The sequence below is a fragment of the Cicer arietinum genome, chromosome 8 (assembly GCF_000331145.2).
Source record: "Cicer arietinum cultivar CDC Frontier isolate Library 1 chromosome 8, Cicar.CDCFrontier_v2.0, whole genome shotgun sequence".
NCBI classification, from domain to species: Eukaryota; Viridiplantae; Streptophyta; class Magnoliopsida; order Fabales; family Fabaceae; genus Cicer; species Cicer arietinum.
Window position 1 is genome coordinate 26,271,926 of NC_021167.2, and position 22,452 is coordinate 26,294,377.

The 22,452-nt window shown below is 27.3% G+C and overlaps 4 protein-coding genes across 8 annotated transcripts in view; 1 reads left to right on the forward strand and 3 right to left on the reverse strand.

Annotated features, from left to right (window-relative positions):
* The window catches only part of LOC101510554 (protein DETOXIFICATION 16-like), a 6,368-nt gene extending 5,635 nt beyond the window's left edge, over positions 1 to 733 (reverse strand). For both annotated transcript variants that reach the window (XM_073364254.1, XM_004512657.4), the window contains exon 1: positions 407 to 733. In XM_073364254.1, coding sequence (XP_073220355.1) covers positions 407 to 607 — 201 coding nt within the window. In that variant the 5' untranslated portion in view covers positions 608 to 733. The remainder of the gene's footprint in view (positions 1 to 406) is intronic.
* A 2,139-nt stretch (positions 734 to 2,872) lies between these two features.
* LOC140919113 (uncharacterized) lies at positions 2,873 to 4,557 on the forward strand. Its single transcript, XM_073364635.1, has 2 exons — positions 2,873 to 3,250; positions 4,324 to 4,557. Exons 1-2 carry the CDS (start codon positions 2,873 to 2,875, stop codon positions 4,555 to 4,557), a joined length of 612 nt encoding a protein of 203 aa, XP_073220736.1.
* A 2,928-nt stretch (positions 4,558 to 7,485) lies between these two features.
* Positions 7,486 to 15,457, reverse strand: LOC101501771 (protein DETOXIFICATION 16-like). 3 transcript variants are annotated; one of them, XM_012719245.3, is made up of 8 exons: positions 15,147 to 15,457; positions 12,889 to 13,433; positions 12,328 to 12,414; positions 11,316 to 11,372; positions 8,942 to 9,180; positions 8,176 to 8,294; positions 7,766 to 7,852; positions 7,486 to 7,628 (listed from the first exon to the last, which is right to left on the reverse strand). In XM_012719245.3, exons 1-8 carry the CDS (start codon positions 15,345 to 15,347, stop codon positions 7,569 to 7,571), a joined length of 1,395 nt encoding a protein of 464 aa, XP_012574699.1. In that variant the 5' UTR covers positions 15,348 to 15,457; the 3' UTR covers positions 7,486 to 7,568. The 3 variants fall into 3 exon arrangements, with proteins under 3 accessions (XP_012574699.1, XP_073220361.1, XP_027193171.1); XM_073364260.1 differs by having other exon boundaries at positions 12,889 to 13,429; positions 15,147 to 15,269; XM_027337370.2 differs by lacking the exon at positions 7,766 to 7,852.
* A 1,331-nt stretch (positions 15,458 to 16,788) lies between these two features.
* On the reverse strand, positions 16,789 to 21,559 carry LOC101509900 (protein DETOXIFICATION 16-like). 2 transcript variants are annotated; one of them, XM_012719227.3, is made up of 8 exons: positions 21,256 to 21,554; positions 19,381 to 19,931; positions 18,846 to 18,932; positions 18,701 to 18,757; positions 18,260 to 18,498; positions 17,414 to 17,532; positions 17,242 to 17,328; positions 16,789 to 16,971 (listed from the first exon to the last, which is right to left on the reverse strand). In XM_012719227.3, exons 1-8 carry the CDS (start codon positions 21,481 to 21,483, stop codon positions 16,912 to 16,914), a joined length of 1,428 nt encoding a protein of 475 aa, XP_012574681.1. In that variant the 5' UTR covers positions 21,484 to 21,554; the 3' UTR covers positions 16,789 to 16,911. The 2 variants fall into 2 exon arrangements, with proteins under 2 accessions (XP_012574681.1, XP_073220769.1); XM_073364668.1 differs by lacking the exons at positions 16,789 to 16,971; positions 17,242 to 17,328; positions 17,414 to 17,532 and adding an exon at positions 17,902 to 18,078 and having other exon boundaries at positions 21,256 to 21,559.
* Positions 21,560 to 22,452: the final 893 nt, after the last annotated feature.

Below are 22,452 nucleotides of genomic sequence, written 5' to 3' on the forward strand. Positions count from 1 at the left end.
TATATATATATAGTGACATAATACTTATCTCTTGAAGAGTTAAAAGAATAATCATAAGATATCAAATTATATTCTTTCCACGAAGAGTTGAAATGGTTCCATGATTCCATCCATCATACATCCATTAAACTTTAGTCTACACTATTCAAACATATTCACCATGCAATAGACATTTCATGAACAGTTTTTTAATAATATTAAATTTATAATATTCAACATATTAATACTTTTAAAATTATAATTTCTTGATGATTTTTCTATAATACCCTAAAACTATCATTTTCCATAAAAATAATACATTTTTTTACAATGAACATTTCCATTTGATTTTCATATATATATATATATATATATATATATATAGTGTTGGAAATTAATTAAAATGAATAAAATAATATCAACATACCATAACATTGAAACCACTGACATTGAGAAATGAAGTAGCTAAAGAAGCACCAGCAAGAACTAATTCACGATCCAAATGTCCAACAAACATGAGAGATATAAGTAATAAGCTATTTTGAAACAAACAGACAAATATCATTGGCCCTGACATCCATAGTTGCTTCTTTGCTTCTTTAATAATCTCCTTTCTCCTTATTTTCATTGTGGCCTCTCTTCTCTTTCTATCTTTTTGAACTCTCCAAAACAAAACAAAAAATTGTTTTTCAAAAAAATAATGCTACCTTCTCTTAAAATTCACACTCTTTGAATTTTTTTCTATTAAACATACTTTTTTTAGGGACATATTGCACATATTTATTGAAACGTGACTTTGTAGTTTGATTTTAATTGTGACTTTATAGTTTGATCTTTATTGAAATGTGGCCCCTCTATCTAGCTTGAATTAGAAACGTGGCCCCTTTGTATTCTCTTAATTAATCTTCATTGGAATTTATTTCATGAGAATTAAAAACTACTATTACTACATTTTTTTTCTAATTATAAGCATCTTCTAGCAAAACAATTTATCTCTTAATAGAAGAACTCTTTCAATTTATTAGATGCATTTAATTTTTTTTCAAGCATATATCCCTTATTAATTCTACTAAAGTGAAGTTTAACATATTTAAATACAAAAGTCAATTTAAATACATTTAAATAAAAAAGTTATTTTAGTCAGTGTGGTGAACTTGATTTCAAATCCTTGCAGCAAAATATCCATATTTAGTGTCCAATGCACATCGAATCAGATTATCTAAAGTAAAAAAGACCATAAAAAAAAATGTACTTTAGGAATTATAACAACAAAAATAGTATTTAGTCTAATTTTGCTTTTGCTTATACATTGAAAACTACAAGAATGAATTTGTTATTGCTTATATTCAAGATTTTATATACCTTCCAATTATTAGTAAGTTCAAATTTAAAATTTATCATTAATAGTGAAGGCCTAATTCAATTCACTTTTCACAATAAAAAAGTGAGTCTTATTAACAAATACCTTCAAAGTTTTACGGTGACAAAAAATTTAAACATTTAAAAATTTAAAAAAATATATTTCATTTTAAATGAAATATAAACAGAAAAATGCATCATTTATTCAAATACATTATTTTTATATATTTCATTATGAAGCAAGGGCAGACTCACGTTATTTTATATTGTGATTTTTTTTTTACTAAATAAAAATATTCACACATTCAAGTTGGTAAAATACATAGAAAACAATTTAAATTTAAAGTCTCTAAAATAAAAAATGATTAATTTATAAACAAATTTATGACATCCAAGTTAATATCATAAAAGCACAAAATGCTTAAACAAGTGACAAAAACAAATTAAGTGATGGAGATACCCATGTTTCCAATTTTGTAACTAACGATCGAGTCATCAAGTAAATCTATAATGGGGTGAAATTGGTCTATCAATCTTAAACAAATACTACAACAAGATAAAAAACCAAACAACGTCCCACCAAAATGGCGAATAAAATAATGTCTCACTCATAAATAAAATCACAAAAAAAAAATCCAAAAAAAATTAGATCTATGTAAAAACAACTTACTTAGATAAATGAAATAAAAAATTATCATGGGGATGGTTTTGAGTAAAAAAAATGACTCTAAATTATTCCTCTTTGATGGATGAGGAAGAAGGTAGAGAGAATAAATGATAGATTATTTTAGAGGCGACACAACTTGTTTAGGTTGTCAGCTAGCACCCCCTTTATTTTCGTATTAGATAAACCACTACTTTAGTCCCCTTAAAATGTAGAGCGTTGTCACGTTGTTTTTATATTCATCCAAAAATTTAAATTAATTAGTGAATCATAATATTTTTTGTCAATTTACTCTTTGATGTTAAGTTGGTTGTTAGTTCTATTTTCATGACTTAGACACTAATGTGATATATGATGTGTCATTCTCTTACTGTCATATGTGTAGCTGGTTTGATTTGGTAGAAACCACAACGAAAATATCACAATCTTCTCAGTAAATCGCAAAATCTTAATCATATTTTCGTTTTTACCACCCACTTCATCTTCTTCCTTAAACATAAACCTAAAAGATTTTCTTCCACAATTTATTGGTGAACCCTTTTTAAATATATTACTTATTAATACTATCAAATTATTTTAAAATATAAAAAAGTTAACATTAAATATATCTATATATATAAAGATATTTTAGTAATATTCATACATAAGTTATACACAATACCCCATTTATCTCACAATGAGTGCCTACACATAAAACAAAATAAAATAAAAAACCTCTCAAAATGAACAACTTTTTTATTTTTTTAATGTAATATTAATTTTTTATTTATCAATTCTATGCTTAATATTATATAAATGCGTCATTACGTTGGAGTGATAATTCAACTATGTTAACATTAGATATTTACAAATCCTTAAATTTTGTTCAAAATGGACTTCGAGAAGGCATATGACTTAGTTGAGTGGGATTACTTAGAGCTTGTGATGGCAAAGATGGGTTTTCCGGAAAAATGGCGTAAATGGATTTTGGAATGTGTTGGTTCAGTGTCAGTTTATATGCTAGTGGATGAGAGTCCTACAAAAGAGTTTGCTATGCGGAGGGGATTGAGACATGATGACCCGTTATCTTCGTTCTTGTTTCTAATAGCTAGTGAGGGTCTGAGTGTTCTTTTTAGTGTTTATGTTGAAGCCAATCGATTCAAAGGTTTTAAGGTGGACTCAAATGAATTTCGTGTCTCTCTTTTACAATTTGTAGATGATACGCTGATCATGCGAGAGAAGTGTTGGGATAATATTAGAGCAATCAAGGTTAATTTGTTGTGATTTGAGCTTCAATCTGGCCTAAAGGTTAATTTTCATAAAAGTATGTTGGCAGATGTTAATGTTAACAGTTCATGACTTCAAACGGTGAAATAGATTCTTAATTGTAAGATGAGATGTGTCCCATTCAAATATTTGGAGTTGCCTATTGGCAATAATCCCCGACATAAGGTGTTTTGAAAACCTGTTATTGAGAAGATCTGAAATAAGTTGGCTGGTTGGAACTCTAGAACTTTATCGTTGGGTGGTCGTTTAGTACTCCTCAAAGCTGTCTTATATGCATTGCCGATTTATTTTCTTTCCTTTTTCAAGGCTCCTTCAGGTATCATTTATCAAATTAAATTCATTTTTAAATCATTTCTTTGGAGTGGGAAGGAAGTGAGTAAGGTTCATTGGGTCAATTGGGAGAATGTGTGTTTGCCTTTAGAGAAGGGTGGATTAGGAATCCGAGATTTGAATTTTTTTAATAAAACTCTATTGGATAAATGGCGTTGGAGGTTAAAAATAGAGTCAAAGGGGCCTTTGGGTTAAGGTGTTGATCAATAAAAATGGAGTCGAAGTTGGGGAATTTAGGGGGGGGTGAAGAGTAGGGATGGCAAAAAAATCCGCACCCGCGGATACCCACTCAAACTCGTTTGATTTGGGCGGGGAAAACCCGCTTTGATTGGGTGCGGGTGTAGATTTTCCCTGAAATTAAATTTCGAGTGCGGGGACAGGTGCAGGGGTAATGATATACATCCCGCACCCGCCCCAAACCCGCCCCGCAAACAATATTATAGTAATTTTTGAATTTTCTATACATATTAAATATATTTAATATTTTTTTAAATATTAAAAATTATAATTTTATGTCTATAGAAAATAATTTTTATTTTATTATTATCTAATAATAATAATTTTATTATATTAATTATAATAGATATGATTTTTAAGTTTATAATTTTATATATATAAATGGGTGCGGGTGTGGGCGGAGAAACCCGTTCTGGGCGGGGATGAATGTCTAAATTTTACACCCGCTATGAAATGGGTAAGGGTGCGGACTTTCCCCGATTATTCAGGTGCGGGGGTGGAGGAGGCAAAATTCGCTTCCGACCAGTCCCGTTGCCATGCCTATTGAAGAGGAATGGTATGATAAAAAATTGTTTAAAATTATTGGGAATGAGAGTAATACTTTGTTTTGGAAGGATCCATGGTTGGTTGGTGGGGTATTGCGTGAGAAATTTAGTAGATTATTTCATTTGTCTTTGCAAGAAGAGGAAAATGTAGAGGTTATGTTAGAGATGTTGCAATGATAGGGTATTCAAGGGTGGAGACGGCGGATGCAGTTGTTTGCGTGGGATGAGAAATTGGTGTATTTCATAAGGATGCAATCAACCACGCTAACCAATTTGATGGCCTTTTTTTATGCGGTCGTGTAACGCGTCAAATAATAAATTTAGTTTAGTTTGCAGTGATGTGGGAAATTTAGAAATAAAAAAATGAGACGATTTTGTTTTGAATGCAAATCATATTATTGAGCATGTCAAACTTTTAGCATGGAGGTGGATCAAATTGCATGTAAAATAATTTTGTTATGGGTATAACCAATGGTTCTCTCAATTCTTAAAGTACATTGGTATCGCTTATGGTTAATTGTTTTACTTCTTGTTTGAGTAATTTAGTTTGTATTTCTGTTTTGTTTTGGTCACACAGTAAAAACATTGTAAAATTTCTTTTGCTCTTACTCTAAACACTTCTTGTGTTTAGAACGTTTTTTGAATATATTTATTTTTGGCTTGTTAAAATATATATAACCCTCAACAATTATAAAACCAACAATATAATTTACTTAAAAAATGAAAATAAAAATAAAGCAACAATATTAACCATTAAAAACATCAGTCCGATAAAAATAGTTCACTTGATTGTTTTAGTGACATCAATATGTAAAGGTTAAATTCGAATTAAGATTTTTCACTTTTTCTTCATTTAAGAGGTGTAAGTTAATAGTCACCGTACTATTTTTTAAAAACACACATAACCCATATGAACAAGTAACAAATACATGCAATTTAACACATTAATTAATTACAACTATTAATTTTAAATCAAATAATTTAAATTACATAATCAATTTCACGACACAAAATAAATATCAACTTTCTTTGCTCAATTTCAGGTAAGAATTGTAATTGCTTCACACAATTACAATAGTTTAAATAAACTAGCTAGGGTAAACATAAGCTATAAAAATAGGTTGTATTTTCAGAAACAGTACTCAAAGGTTATTGGTGTAACTCATCGTTAGTTTCAAATCAATTTATTCAAATTGATAATATTAGTAAATGCAGCTTTGAAAATATTTATAAAAATGGACCAACCCCCTAAATTGCATCAACTATCGGTTTTGATTAATTTTCCGGTTTTTTTTTTCTCTCCGATTTTTTCATTTTTCTATTGGTTGGTTTTTTATAATTAATTGAACCAGTTATAGGTTCGGTTCACGGTCTAATTGGTTGGGGTGAAAATAAATTAAATAGTTGAGTTGAAAATAAAATTTTAAAAAAATTAAGGGATTATTTTAAAAACTATTTGGATTAGTTTGCAAAATAAAAAAATTAGAGATCAACTTGCAAAATTTTAATAAATTATAAAAACTAATATAATGTTTTTGAAATATATAAGATCAAATTCTAAATATAAAAAAATTATAAAAATTATTTTATGATTCATATATTATAAAATAAAAAAAGAATTTAAAATTATTAATTTTTATATAATTGATATTTTAAATTATCTAAATTTAATTTTAAGAAAATACTTTATAAAATATTTGATTAAAAAATATTCAATCCAAACATGATAATTTTCATTAAAGAATTTGAATTAGGTTATGCATTGCTAAAGATTGATTTATCTCAATTTTATTTCTTTTATATTAATTATTTTGTCGTGATTGTATTTCACCCACTTTACTGGGTGACTGAGAGTTGGTTCTTTTTTTTCCAAGTTTTTAATTTTTCTTGCTTATGTATTAAGTATTAACATCTTTTTGTTGACAAATAAAAAACATTATTATTCATTGTGTTTCAATAATCCACATTAATGTTTTAATATTTTTATCACTGAAAAAAAATCTACACCAAAATAATTAACGACTCACCCCCAAAACAACTCCAGATAAGGTCGACATAATCTTTTTAGCAGAAAAATTCTAGCTACATAAGAAAACAAATAGAAGAAAATGCATTTCGTTAAAATATCAAGAATGTATATACCCTTAAAAAACACAATTAATAGTGAAAACTCAATAAAAATCACGATGAATTTGATCTGTTATTTTAACATTATTCTCTTACAATTTTTATAATACTCTTAAAAATAAGAATGTATTGATATTTTTAATTTTTTAATTAATAAACATGTTATTTTTTTCCACATAAACATTTATATATTATATTCAGTAAGTTGATTAAATTATTTTGTTTAACTTTTTAATTTAATCCCCTTATATTTTAATAAAAAAAAATTCTAACTTTTTTTAATTTAATTAAAATTAAAATCAATTTAGAAGTTTAGAATTCATTTCTTGTCTCTAGTGAAATTGTTCCATCACCAAAAGAAATTATTTTCTTCCACAATCTTTTCACCGTCGTGAGAAAAACTCTCAACCATTCTTCCACTATCATGAGAAGATTTCTCATATGTTTCACTCTCAATTCGCTCGTCTTTGCATCGCTGTTGTCTTGATACCGTCGACCATGCAACCTCGTCGTCGCGCAGTTGTTTTCAAGTTCGTCTTTAATTCTTAATGAATTAAGAAATATATGATGCATATTCGAAGAAACAAACAGCAAAGAACGGTAGACAAAAAGGACATATAGATAACGGAGAAAAGAAACTTCATTAATTTTTTATATATAATTTAATAAAAAATAAATATTATTTACTTTAAAATAAAACAATAATATAAAACTTCAAAATTTAATAGTGTTAAATTTAAAATATAATCAAATTTACACATAAATGACATGTTATTTAAATTATTAATATCAAAATATATTAATTTTCAATTATTCCATTAAAAGTCTTGTATTCCACAAAGACCAATCAATATACTAATTTGACAAGTATCACTCGTATGTTTCACTAGTGGTATTAGTCATATTAAATAAAACTTCTATTTAAAAAATAAGTTTTATAAAATCATAAAAGATGCATCATGCTTTTTGTATAAAAGATAAAAAAAAAACAGAAGCAAAATCATAACATTATAAATAAAATATATAACATGCTAGTACATTAAAAAAAAAAACCATAACTTTTATGAGACTAAACTCTCTGGTGTTATAGATTTATAGACTCTATCTTTAGCCTTGTTTGCCTGAAAAAAATAAAGACATATTAAGTTGAAATTAAACCGCCTAATCTTAATCCAAGGATATCCTAATCATTAAGAATCTTAATTAATTTATAAATAAAAGGATGAAAGAGATTATTAAGAAATTTTTAGAAGTAAACCTCTTTCCCCCAATCAGTGCGAAATGTAACGATCATTAAAAAAAAAGCTTGAGTAGTAAAGGCAAATATGATTCCAAGCCATAGTCCCTACATGAATTAATTATTTAGCAACTTGAATAAAATCAATAATATGATGGAAATTTTTAAGGGTGAATCATTCAAAGTACGGTTCAAACTTCATATTATCAAAATCCAATTTCTCTAAAAATCGAGTGGATAAGACAAAAAACTATTATAGTAATTTTATAAAATTAGACTAAACTATCTTTTTTTATCTTAATAAAAATAATAAATACTATAATAATTAACTCACAGTAAGATTCTGAGTTCGAATAAAAAATAAAATATTAAATCTAATTAACAATATTTATTGAATTCACTGTTAGTAGTTAAGGATATTTTTTAATTACCTTCACACCGATATGCAATACAAAACCTAACACAATGGCTGTTGGAATCCCAATTATATAGCCTGAACCCAAATTGATAATAGCACCAATTTTTTGCCAACCACATCCTCTAGCAATGCCTGAATTATAGCAAAGAAAAAAAAACATAATTTGTACTGATTTAGTAGTTTCATAAACCAACTAAATTTTTATAATCTATGATGTATTTAGTAGCTTCATAATTTTTACATCTAAAGCCATAATCGACCAAATAAATTGTGTAGAACCCTCAACAAAATAAAAGAGTTCGAAAAAAAATATCAACACATATTTAGAGCAGCACGTGGTCTAATTTTACAAAAGATTGACTATTATAACCTCGTGAGTATCAATATACTATCTTGTCTTAATTGCAGTTTTGATCTCTCTATTTTAGTTGAATTATGAAAGTAGTCCTCTCATTTTGTTTCTCTAAAGTTTTGATCCCTTAAACAAAATTTTGGTCCAAAATTTGATAAAATGTAAATTTTTTTAAGATACACTACACCATTTATGATCATAGATTTCATATACAATTGTTGTACCACGAAATTTTGAGACATAGTGTGACTTAAATAAGCGTAAAAAAATAACATTTTATCAAGTTTTGAACCAAAATTCTGTTTAGAGACTAAAACTGGACATAAATAAAGTAGAGAGACTATTTTCGTGATTAACTTAAAATAGGAAGATCAAAATTGCAATTAAACCTACTATATTTTTGGATTTGAGAATAAGAAAAACTAACCTGAGAGAACACTTGCTAGTGAATCCACAAAGTTGACTACTACAAGTAATGGAAACATAGATGCTACAAATTTGACAACTTCAATTTCATTGGTATAAGCATAGCCCCATATATTACGCAACAATATCATAACTGATCCAACTAAGATGGTATCAACAGTAACAAGCACCAAAACAACATACACTGCCAAACATGCAGCCCTTGGATTACCAGCTCCTAATTCATTTGAGACACGAATGCTGCAATAATTATTCAAAGTACTATTATCAAAATATGGTAGGATCCGTGAGACATTTTTTAATATATTTGTAATATTTTAATAAAATTTATGTATTTTTATTTAAATTTTATTTTTTGGTTTTCTAAAATGCAAAATTATTTAATAAATTATTGTAATTGATTTTGTTGTTATTTTTTTTTTTCAATTGATATTAAAGTGAATTTATTTAATCTTTGTTGAGATATTGTTGAACTTAAATAATATTTTATTAATTTTAATTTTAAAAATCATCTTTTGGTTTAAGCAATAGATAATGAATCATTAACGTTATTATATAATGCACGTCTTTGTAAAATTTAGTGAGAGGGGATAAAAAATATATGCATTTTTAATATGTGTGTTATTTGAATAATTAAGTATATTAATAGTTGTATCATTTTTTTCTTTTCCTTTTCCTTGTATTATTTCTCTTAAAATTTTAGTTCTATAAATAAATCAAAGAGAATGTTAATTTTTTTGTGTTAAAATTATTCTATGTTGTAAAAGAGACAATTTTGAAACCCTAGGCAATAGGCTTGGTGTCCTACCCTTAGGGTTCTCTTAATCTCATTTAAGCATTTTTTAAATTTTTGTTTAGATTCTCTTTTATTTATTTATCTTTTTATAAATTATAACACAAATGAAAATTTTTAAAAATGATTATTTTTTATAAAATAAATTGTAACAAACGAACTCTAAAAAACAATATGAAATCACAATTGTGGTGGTAATATAGCAAATTTTAAAATCTTTACAATAAGATCGTAATTGTAATTTCGACTGCTTTCAATTACAAATTTTTAAGGTGTGTAGCCACGATGAGTTTGAATTTAGATTCTCCATTTCATTAACCATTCGTTCAAACTAGCTGAGATACTCGAGGAGTCAAAACGGGTTACCTAGACCATATAGGGTCAGCCAGCCTTAACAGGTTGTGGGTTTCTTCTGACCGGGGCAAAAAGCTCTGTTTTAATATGAGCCAATAAAATACTACCCGAGTCTGACCATAGACGGGTAGCGGATAACCCGCACATATATAATATTTTTTTTGACATAATTGCTCTATTGATGTTGTTGGAGATAAATATATGAGTTTATTTGAATATTTGAGTTATGCATTTGATGATTAAATAAATTTTCTTGAAATTGGTATTGAATTTTACGGATTTTATTTGGAAATTTGATGAATTTCGAAGTTTATGTAAAGAAAGGATAATATTATTGATATAAATGATCAAATTGTTACTTAAAATTAAATAAATGACCAAATCAGAAAAAGAAAAAGAAAAAAAAAAGATAAAAGACTGAAGTGTTACATGAAATTAAGTTAAAGGATAATTGAAGCAATTATGCCTATTTTTTTTGACTCATTATAGTTTTAATTTTTTTGTGACTCTTGTAACTTGAATTTTTTTGTTGATGCTCATTTAAATAAAATCATGGTATACTACTTATGCATTAAGTATGAATCAATTTTAATATTTATTTTCTTTCATGTCCATTTAAAAAATATTATGGTTTACTCTTTAAATACAAACTAAGTTTGAATTTTCCAATTAACACAAACTTAATTCAAAATTTTCAAAACAACATATTATCCAAACAACACACAAATTAAAATAAATTCAAATTGTCCAAAAGTTAGAGATATTATCTAGCATAACACAAATGAATTTATATTTGTCTAACATAACTTAAACTCAAACCAAATTTAAATAGAATGCTAAATAGTTCTAATATAACTCTATAATAACTGTTTTTAGACTTCTTGAACAATGTTCACGTTTTATGAAGTGATGAATAATTGTCCACTTAGAGAAATAAAAAAATTGTTAAAAATATATAACCAAATAAAGATAATATTATATCACAAAATTTTTTTAAATTGATTATGCGGATTGCGGGCTACTCGGTATCTATACGGACTAACCCGAATGGGTAACGGGTTTATTCGGACCAGACTAAACGCCTTTAAAAAATTTGAGTTGAAATTATTAGACACAAATCTTATATTTTAGGGGGTTGAGACCGACTAACTCATTTTGAGAGGTCTATGAGATACCCAACCCATCTAAAATAGTGAGGTTGTTACTAAACTGAATAATGAAAACTAACCTTGCAGCTCCAGTGAATCCAGAGGAAAGCATCCACACAACTGATGATATATTCATGCTGACAAAACCAAGTCACACCAACAATAGGTTGATGATGATAATAATTATAATTAATTACTAAGCAAAATTTCACACATCTAAGTTATAACAAATCCAATGTTTTACGATATGGCGATTTTAACGCTTTTATTTTGAAAACAATTATTTTGACCTTTTAATTTTTTGTATAAGTCAAATTTCTATAATTTTGATCGGATCAACACTGTGTGGATTCATTTTTAAAAAAATTGTAGTGTAGACATCAAATTTATATATATATTTTGTCACTTGAGTGTTGTTCAATGATAAAATTTGATCAATAAAACTTAGATTTCATCCAATGATTTCTCCTTCTCAAAATCATAAGTTATTGATAGAAACAAGAAAATGGAAAGAAAAAATCGCACAATAAAACATAGGTGTTGGAGAACAATCATGTGACAATAACTTTTTTATTTATATACAATTTTTTAAAAATGAATTTACATCAGCGTTATTTAGTCAAAATCAAAGAGACACGACTTTTTTTTTAAAAAAAAGATAAAATTAAAGAGTCAAAATTATATTCTTTTAAAATAGAATATCAAAATCGCCAAATTGTAAAACTTAAAGGTGAAAAGTGTATTTTGACAACAAAATATAAGCAAATATTGATTTTTTTTTTTATCTATTTAAAGATAATTTATCAAAATTGTCCTTCATTTGATGTCCACCTTTTCAAATTAAAAAGTAACTACTTTTTTTTTTAATGAAATTTAATGAAATAAGAATAATGTAGGTAATGAAGTTTAACTTTTAAATGAGATAATTAAATTAAATTTAATCAACCAAAAAGTATCTTACTAAGTCATTTAACTGAAAACAGGAAAATGGTGCATCTAGAAGAGAAATATGATTATAATTAATATGATCATACTATATGAAAATTATAACACACAATGACACATTACTTAGACCATAACTAAGAATCTTACCATATACAAATCACTGAAGTTTGCAATTTTGGATTAGGAAGTAAACCAGAGAGGAGCATCATTATTTCATACATCCATATTTCTAAGCTGTAAAAGGGTAACACAACAAAATTAGAACTTATGAATTTTGGTTGTTTATTTATGTCAAGTGTCAGAAGGAATATAATAATGTGTTTTTTATAAGGCATATAAGAAATATACTAAGATGCAAGGTTTTAAATTATTTTTGCATATGCTGCAAACTTTTATATTATAGGAAAATGCGAGTAAATGTAACCTAAATTGTAGCTGCAATGTCTTTGCAATAACTTTAAAATCTGTAGTATTGCAGCCACAATTAGAACCAGGTTATAACATGCCGACATTTGAATTGAAGTTGTGTTCAGTATCCAATATGTGTTGGTATTCGACATTGACACAATACTAACACATAATTACATTTGATCACTTCAATTTTTTAATTTTATTATCAGTGTCTGACATATCAAAATTGTGTCTTGTATCGGCTTATGTGCTTCAAAAAATATATCAATTTAATGATGGAGAAGAATATAATTATACCAAAGCATGATTGCTGAAGGAATACCAATCTTGAGAAATTGAGGCATGTTATGCAATGACTCCCTTGAGAAACCAGTCCAAGTGCTTTTGCAAGTAGATGAGAATTTGATGTAAAGTGCTAATAAAATTGTGTATAACCAATTTGACATGCACATTGCAATTGCAGCTCCTTTGATTCCATGTCTTAATTTTACAACCCAAATCCAACAATTGAGAAAATGTAACAAGCTAGTAATTCCAGAAGCTAGCAACATAGGAAATACTATGTTTTGAGTTTGTAGGAATTTAACAAAACATCTAAGAAGACCATTTGCAATAAGGTTTGGGATCAAGTATCTTCCATATATTCCAGCTTGTGTTGCTATATTGTGGTCTTGATGTAAAGCTATTAGAATAGGCCTTAAGTTTGCCATAACAAGGGATTGAGGAATAGTAAAAAGCATGTTTATTAATATAGCTCTTTGCAAGTGTATTCCCACCATATGATACTTCTTTGCTCCATATGATTGACCACAAAAAGTTTCCAATGCACTAGCAAAACCTATCTAAATGAGTGCTAAACATAAGTTATCACAAGAGGAGCAAAATAGAAGTAGAAGAATAATTTTCATAAAATAAAATAGAAATTAAATAAAAAATCACCTCAATTTCATTTAATTCTAATAGGTTTTTGTTTTGAAATTCACTTTCAAAATAAAAAATAAAAGCTCAACTAACTCAAATAGATCTTAAGACATTTGAAATTTCATTTTTCATTGATGAATTTGTTTATACAAAGAAGAGGCACGACATAGGACTCGCACCCGTAAATATTCGCACAAATTTGTTCGAAATTTGACGAGGAAAATCTATTTTGATCAGGTGTGGCTGCAAGTTTGAGTTTTATGTGAAATTCAAAGTCGATAATAAAAATGAGTGTTGATATTTATCCCCATTTGAATTTTTCCTGTTAGTACTATTTGAGAAAAACTATACAAGAGATCATTTAATTTAGTTTAAAGTTTCAAACATGTGTTTTATCTTTTTTTTAGATAAAAAAGTCACTTATCTTTCATAAACGACAGATGCATTGAACCCTAATATTTGAAATGCAGAAAATCAAAGATTTGATTTTGGACAAAAATCATTAAAGATACTATGTTGTAAATATTTTTTTTTTAAAAAGACATTTTTTATCTAAAAAATAAATAATTTATTTGAAACTTCAAATTAAGTTAACTCTTATTGTAGTTTTGCCTAATATTTTCAAACATATATATATTTATTTATTTTTGTCTATATATAGACATTCATTTTATTAAAGATTATTTATATATTTTAAATTTTTGATATTTTCTCAATAGAAAGTTCAATTTTATTATTATCTAATAATTATAATTTTATTATATTAAGTGTAATCAAGGCATTATTGAATTTTTTAGGGAATCAATTGTAGGGGGTAAAGAAGGCCAAACTATACCAATAATAAAGGAATTGCATTCGGAAAAAGTAAAATAGTTGTAGTGTTGGGAGACAATTTCATTTAATCAAATGATTGAACTCAATTGATTAATATATTTTAATTAAGGACGAATTATTTGGAAGGAATTCGAATTCTAATTGGAATAATCGTTGGTCAGTCTTTATTTACTTTATGATCGTACTTGAAGAAAAAGATAAGTTTGCCCATGAATTTGGAAGGAATATTAGTAGCGCCTGCAAATTAGAAAATCTCCTAAAAAATTTTCTCATGTGTTCTCCTCATGTGAAGAAATTAATGAGGTAAGAACTAAGACATTACTCGAAAGAGTTTAACTTTATAATTTCAAAAAATAAAATAAGTTGATCGAATTTTACTTGAAAGACATCGTTAATATCATCATTATCAATAAAAATTTACTTTTTCCAATTTAAAAAAATGATGACCGGATTTCAAAATAAAAGATGCTACATAGATTTAGTATTATTATAATTTTCTAATCACGAGTTATTACACAAAAATATTGTGTTCATTCAAAGAAGTCTTTAGAGTATGGCTCACTCAAAAAAATAGGATATTAAAAATGAACTTTGGGGAAAAGAATTTCGAAAAATTTTCCTAAACTTTTTTTTCAACAGATGACACATTACAATTTGAAATTTTGGATTTATATTCATGAGAATATATAAAACATAGAAAACAGTTTATATAATTTAATTTGAAGTGAGAAATGATATATTCACATGAAAAAAGAAAAAGAAATATATATAACAATTATATAAAAGAAAATATGACATACCAATACAGCTGTACCAATGGCCATCATAAATGAATTGGCCAAAGCAGCACCAGCTAGAAGCACTCTATCATCCAAATGGCCTATAAACATAAGAGATATCATTGGTAAGCTTGAATTTAACACATTCACAAATATCAATGGCACTCCCAACCATAGTTGTTTCTTTACTTCTTCTCTTATTTCCCCTTTGCATATTCCCATTATGCCCTCTCTCTCTCTCTTTCTTTGGGAGAGCTATATATACGAAGAAGAAAAAGAAGAAAGATAATAGTTAGTTAAAATAATACACAACCATAATGATTTATTAATTTAGTAGAATAACTTTAAGATAACTCCTATATATAATACATCTTGTATAAACTAATGTATTTTACAAACCTTTAGGTTTCCCCAAAATCTATAAAGTGAAATAAAAACCCTAACACTTGTTCAAACATCAAAATCTATAATGAGGAATCAACTATATATAACAATTATTTCATTTAATGATTGGATAGGTTCCACAAATGATGGTTGGATTGGATTTTTTTAAAATATAATGGCCCATGAGACACATAAGGTATTGCAATGGTGAAGAGTTATTTTTATTTGTTTCTATTTGGCATTTGAGGAACCATTGACGTTTTCATTGCATGTGATAGGTTTTGGGGAAACATAAAGGTTAGTAAAATACTTAGTTTCAAGGTTCTTTGCAATAACATGTATTAATTTTAATATTAATCTATAATTATATAAACATTTATAAATTTTAATATTAATTTATAATTATATCATATATTATCATGATGCGTTAAGACAACAACAATATAATATAACATTGATTTTGATGTATCTTTATGACATAATAAATGGTTATAGATTAATGTTAAAATTTATAGATATAATCTATATAATATAATTTATAGTATAATTTGTATAATTTAATCCTTTTTCGTATATATATAAAATATTATATATAATAAGCAAATTATAATTATATACGTTAACGATCTTGTAAAATGAAATCTAATTCATACTTGTAATCGTTTAGCATGATCATCGATTAAAATTATAAACACACGCAATCTTGTGATTGTAGACATCAATCTAGAATGTTGTTACTACATTTTTCTTGGTGCAAAGTTCTTTATTTTTCCGTCTTGGTACAACGTTCTCAGAGTTTTCTTAGTACAAAGTTCTTTATTTTTCCGTCTTAGTACAACGTTCTCAGAGTTTTCTTAGTGCAAAATTTTTTATTTTTCCGTCTTGGTACAACGTTCTCATAGTCATAGATAATTTGTATCATTATTATTAGTGTCTTTATTTGCTAAAAGACTATCATAATATGGTTAATTTAGGTAAATCAAAAACCACATATATCAAATTTGAATTTGAAAAAATATTATGTAAGAAGATAAATATAAAAGTTGTGGAATCTCAATCTAAAACTATTGGTTTGTATTCTATGATTAGATGTGAAAAAAATTTATGGTTAGATTATAGAAAGTAAATCTTGGTCGAATTAATCATTTAAATTTCTTTCTTATATTTCTGAAATGTTAGTTGTATGTCAAAAAAAAAAAAAACTTATTTAGTAAATAATAAAAATATAGTTAGACCTTCCACTCGTTCTAAGTGCAACTTATGTTTAAATTTATGTTAATAGACTATAAATTTTATTGTAAATCTTTATTGAATTTGATATTTCACTTTGACTATAATCCTCAAATATAAAAGAAATATCCCCTACCAATATACTAAGAAAACAAAACAAAAATCATATTCTTCATGAAATTAAACTCTCTGAAGTTATTGAATTATAGACTCTATCTGTAGCCTTCTTTGCCTGAATAAAAGGAAAATAAATAAAGGTATGTCAATACCCAAAAATGCATAACAAAATTAAATATTTGATTTAGTCTCTCACAATTTCAATACGATTCAATTTAGTCTCTAACAAAATTTAATATCTAAATTAATTAATTTATCCTTCATATAAAATCGTTCGAGACTAACTTGAATATTAAATTTTTTAAGAGACTAAATAGGGTCACATTAAAATTGTGAGGAATGAAATTGGTTCTTTAATCTAAATAATTAAAATGAAGAAATTTACCTCTTTCTCCCAATCAGTTTTTATTGTAATGATCATTAGAGAAATTACTTGAACAAGAAGTGCACATATAATCCCAAGCCATAATCCCTACATTAAATATTTATAGTTAGAATGTTGAACCAAATAATATGATAGCAATTTTCACAAAAGAATGGATCAATTTTTTTTTTACCTTTCCACCAATATTCAATACAAAAGCTAATACAATGGCTGCTGGAATTCCAACTAAATAGTATGAACCCAAATTTACAAAAGCACCAATTTTCTGCCAACCACATCCTCTAGCAGTGCCTGAATCATAGTGAAAAGTGAGATCATTTTGTAGCAAGTGAAGCTATATATATATATATATATATATAGAACTTCAATATTTATATAAAATACCAACTCTAGTGTCAAATATAAGAAGAAGAAAAGAATACCCTTAAATCTTTTTTTGTCTAAAACATAAAGAAATTTACTTTTAATAATGTCTATCCGAAAATACACTTTAGTTAATATAAGTTCTATTTTTCAACGACTTTGGTTAACCTCATATCAGATTAAGAATTGGATAAATGAATGATATATCAAATATATGATTTATATTTTCAATGTCTAAACGCACGGACGAATATGTGGTATCAAAATGTCTTGGTTCTCCTGATTATTAGTCTGTTGTTGCTCTCAGTGTTCCAAAACTCCCTAACAAATAGTATTAGAGCCTAATTCGTCTTGGTGGGAGAGCAAGTGGGGATCCTTATATAATTGAACATTATACCAAGAATCCAATTGACATACCGATTATATATACCTCACGTACCAATATTTCAAAAGTTACGTACCAGAAGTCTAAACCTGTACAACATACCAAAGTGAATTGTGAACCAAGTGACTATAATCAAGTCAAGTGATGTGAAAGTGATGTGAATGACTTATACTTGTGGATTAATAGTTCACATATGTCTTTCTATAAGTGTTTTTGACTAAGTCCCTATGAACACAACAAAAATAAAAAGTTATTGGGAATAAGAAAAACCTGAAAGAACAGATTGTAATCCATCTAAGAAGTTGGATGCTGCAAGAATTGGCAACATAGTTGCTACATATTTGACAACTTCTTCTTCATTGCTATAAGCATAGCCCCATATATTGCGTATTAGTATTAGAACTACTCCAACTATGATGCTCTCAATAATGGCAATCACTACCACAACGCACACGGCCAGCCGCGCGGTCCATGGATGACCAGCCCCGAGTTCGTTCGAAACTCGAATGCTGCAAGAAGAATCACTCAAACACTCATGAAACTACACACAAACTAAATCAAGAAGAAGTTTTTAACATGTAACTAAGAAAGAGAACAATGCTTATAAGTGTTTGTCTTATGTAAAAACTAGCGTGCAGACAGACACTAACATGTTCAACTGTATGTTTTATTATTGCGCCAAAAATTCGTAAAAAACTAAGAAATACTAACCTTATAGCTCCACTAAGTCCAAAGGGAATCATCCAAACAGCTGCTGATGTATTCAAACTAACAAAATCAAGTCACCAATAATAAGTTCATTAAAAATAACAATAATAATGATAATATTGAAGAGAATTTCAAATATGAAACCAACCAGATAGAAAGCACTGATGTTTCCAACTTTGGATTTGGGAGAAGGCCAGAAAGGAGAACCATTAATTCAAATGACCACATTTCCAAGCTGCACACCATGATGATGATCATAAAAAATTGAAACAGCATTAGAATCTCTAAGAAGAAATGAAAATGAAATAACATTGGTATTTATAAGCACTTTTGACACATTTTATATATATTAAGAAAAGATGGTAATGTAATTTATGTGTGCATTTTGTGCATCACAAAGGGACTCTTTGGATTGCTTATTTAAGTTTATCTACTATCTACTAACATAAGCACTTACAAGAATATTTAAGAAGCTTATGAAAACAGGTTATGACATGTTAATAAGTCGTTTTCAACTAATTTTCATAAGTTTTTCAAGATAGGTCGTGAAAACAACTTAAAGCTTATGTGAAAATAGTTCGACTTTATTTTATCTTTTGTTATCGAAATAGCATATACATAAACACTTATACCATAAGCGTTTATGATAAGAGACAAATGGAGTATAAGAGAAGGTGATTTACCAAACCATTACAGCTGAAGGAATAGCAAGCCTCATGAAAATTGGAATGTTGTTCCATGCCAAAGCCTCCTTTGAAAAACCAGTCCAAGTTTTTTTACATGAAGGAGAAAACTTGACATAAAGTGAAAGTATGGTAACATTCAACCAATATGATATAGAATTTGCAACAGCAGCACCTCTACTCCCTAATCCAGACTTATAAACCAAAAACCAACACACAGGAAGATGTAGCAATGTCGTCGCACAGGAACTAAACATCATAGGAAACACAATATTTTGTGTCTGTAAGAATCTGTTGAGGCATTGTAGAAGTCCATAAGCAAAGAGACATGGAACCATTAGTTTAGCGTAGTTTCCGGCTTCGGTCGATATTTCGGGATCTTGGCCGAGGAAAATGAGAATGGATTTTGTGTTAGCCCAAATGATTGAAAGTGGAATGGCAACAATCATGAGAATGAACATTGCTCTTTGCATGTGTATGCCTAACATTTGGTATTGTTTTGCTCCATATGATTGTCCACATAATGTGTCTAATGCACTTGCCATTCCCACCTATTTAACCAAAAACAGATAAAAACAAATTATCTATCGATCACAAATCGCAGAAAATAGCAGTTTGTTCAAATTTCACTAAATAATAGTGTTATAGTCACATTTTAGTTTCTTGACAACATTTTGTAGCAGAATAGTAACTATTAGTTCAAATTTTACTATGTTATAGAGTAACGAAATCTCAATCGATGTTGCAAATTCCATATAGTAGAAAATAGCAGTTTATTTAAATTCTACTATACAACAATACTATATCGCCGTTGTAGTTTCTATTTGACATGATTTTGTACTAAATAGTGTATTGCACAACAATAGCGATTCTACCCTATAGTTTCACTATAGTAGCTATTTAATAACACTGATACCATTTATGAATAGTTTAGTCTTAGGAATCAGAAGTAATGGAAAATGGAGGTAAAGGAATTATAACTGCTATTGTTGCTGCATCAATCATATTTATAAGTAATTTTCTACAAAACAGAAAATCAAAACTTAACAATATTGCAGAGAGAGTGACAGTGACAGCAGTTGAAAATCTTGGTTGAAAGTTTTGTCCATGAAACTCAATTATTTCCTCTAAACTCTCAAACACGTCCTAAAAGTTTTACTTATATGTTTTTGCCAAATTTCCTCTTATAAGAGTCAGATCACTATAAACACTATATGTGGACACCTCTTTCTAGTGAGGATTCTAGCAATCATTTGTCACAAATGATTATTGGTCTCATATGCTAAACTCAACCTCTAAACTTACTTCAACAAACTCACATTAATTAATTAGTTACAATTATATAGATTACTCTGGTCTTGAATATAAAATAAAGTTGATTCAAGAAAAGTTAACGTATTTAATCCAAAATTTATACTAAATATATTCAATTTTTTTTACTAGTTTTCTCTTATATTTGAGACTATAGAGAGTATACGATAGTATAAAGAGTTTTTTACACTTTAATCATAACTACGTCAAAAGTCACATTGTAAGCTACAAATTTTTCTACAAAGCTAGTACATGAAAATTAAACTCTCTTCAGCACGACACCTTTTATAGAAGATACGTCCCAGTATCTGACACCCACGCCTTCATTACACTTAATTAATTCAATTTCTAAAAATATTATAAGTGTCAATATGTCAGCGATGTCAGCGTCCGTGTCATTATCCGTGTTTCATGGATTAAACTTAATTAGTTATACTAAATTAATTACTAATAGCTAGTTAAACATCACAAAAGACAATTAACAATAATGATAAAAAAACAAAAACAAAAAAGTTTAGTTTGTTTATTGCAACATATTTTGTAATAATAGAGAAAAAAACTAACCAGTAAACTGAAACCAGTGACAGAAGCAAAAGAAGTAGCCATGGAAGCACCAGAGAGAGACAACTCACCAAGATGTCCAACAAACATAACTGATATTAGATTTATACCAAAATTCAACAGTGTAACTGAAATTAACGGTCCTGATAACCATAACTGTTTCTTCACTTCTTCAATTACTTGTTGTTTGTTCTGTTTTCTTTCTTCAATCAATGGAGAATTTAGAGACATTTTTTATTTTCTTCTCTCTCTCTCTTCTTAGTTTCTGAGAAGGAGAGAGAAACTTAATAATTGGTCTGTGGCATTCTGTGTGTGGCTCTTATAAACAATGAAAATGAAACCTCAAATTTTGTTTGGTTTTTTTGACAGAGAAAGATATTTTTGTTGTTTTGTGGTTTATGAAATTGGAATCTTAATTAGATATATTATTAGTCACATTAGTTTAACTAATTAATTAGTTTAAGTAAATAGTATGATTAATATTGTATATAATATTTTGTGGTGTTAATATTTTCTTGTATTTATGAGGTGGAAGATATTAGTGAATATTTAATTTTGATAAGATGATCTAAAAAAATATAGATTTTAATTTTTGTTTTATATTTTAGAATATTAAATTTAAATCTTATTTGTTTGATCTTGGTTGTGATTTAGAATTGAAAATGGATTGGGAAGAAGAATTATGGGGGCCAAACTTTTTGTTATGATTTGTTAGAATTATAATATGTAATATGTATGGTATCACAATAATGAGTTTATCAAAATTAGGAAAATTTTAATTACATTTTTGAAATTTTAACAAAATTACAATAATATTGTGATTTTGGCTTAGATTCCAAATAATTAATGGGTTTATGTTTGGTTTGCACATAGAGCCAAAAATGATTTTGAAGTCATGTTAGTTTCTTCTATCTATGGGAATAAAATCAAAATGGAAGAATTTGATTTGTTTTTAATCCATTCATGGAAGAATTTGTTTTATACCAAATATGTAAAGCCATTTTTACACATTCAATTAACCAAATTTATTATGATCTCCTCAAAATGTGATTATTATATTATTTTAACTTACTAAAATATTTTTACATGATATTGACTCACCATCAATTATATCTCACTTAAATGAGTTGAATCTTAGAAATTCATTAAAATTAGAGTAAATTTATGGTACTTTAACTTTTTAAAAAAAAAATTGATAAT

Bases quoted from the DNA above. Each gene is read 5' to 3' on its own strand.
- LOC140919113 (XM_073364635.1), top strand. From the start codon at position 2,873: ATGGACTTCGAGAAGGCATATGACTTAGTTGAGTGGGATTACTTAGAG. The intron at 3,251-4,323 runs GTTAATTTGTTG...CCGATTATTCAG, and splicing joins ATAATATTAGAGCAATCAAG to GTGCGGGGGTGGAGGAGGCA.
- LOC101501771 (XM_012719245.3), bottom strand. From the start codon at position 15,347: ATGGGAATATGCAAAGGGGAAATAAGAGAAGAAGTAAAGAAACAACTA. The intron at 12,415-12,888 runs GTATAATTATAT...ACCCTTTTACAG, and splicing joins CCTTCAGCAATCATGCTTTG to CTTAGAAATATGGATGTATG. The intron at 7,629-7,765 runs GTTTACTTCTAA...TATTTTTTTCAG, and splicing joins GCACTGATTGGGGGAAAGAG to GCAAACAAGGCTAAAGATAG.
- LOC101509900 (XM_012719227.3), bottom strand. From the start codon at position 21,483: ATGTCTCTAAATTCTCCATTGATTGAAGAAAGAAAACAGAACAAACAA. The intron at 19,932-21,255 runs GTTAGTTTTTTT...TTGGTTAAATAG, and splicing joins TCACTGGTTTCAGTTTACTG to GTGGGAATGGCAAGTGCATT. The intron at 18,499-18,700 runs GTTAGTATTTCT...TTCTTCTTGCAG, and splicing joins GGACTTAGTGGAGCTATAAG to CATTCGAGTTTCGAACGAAC.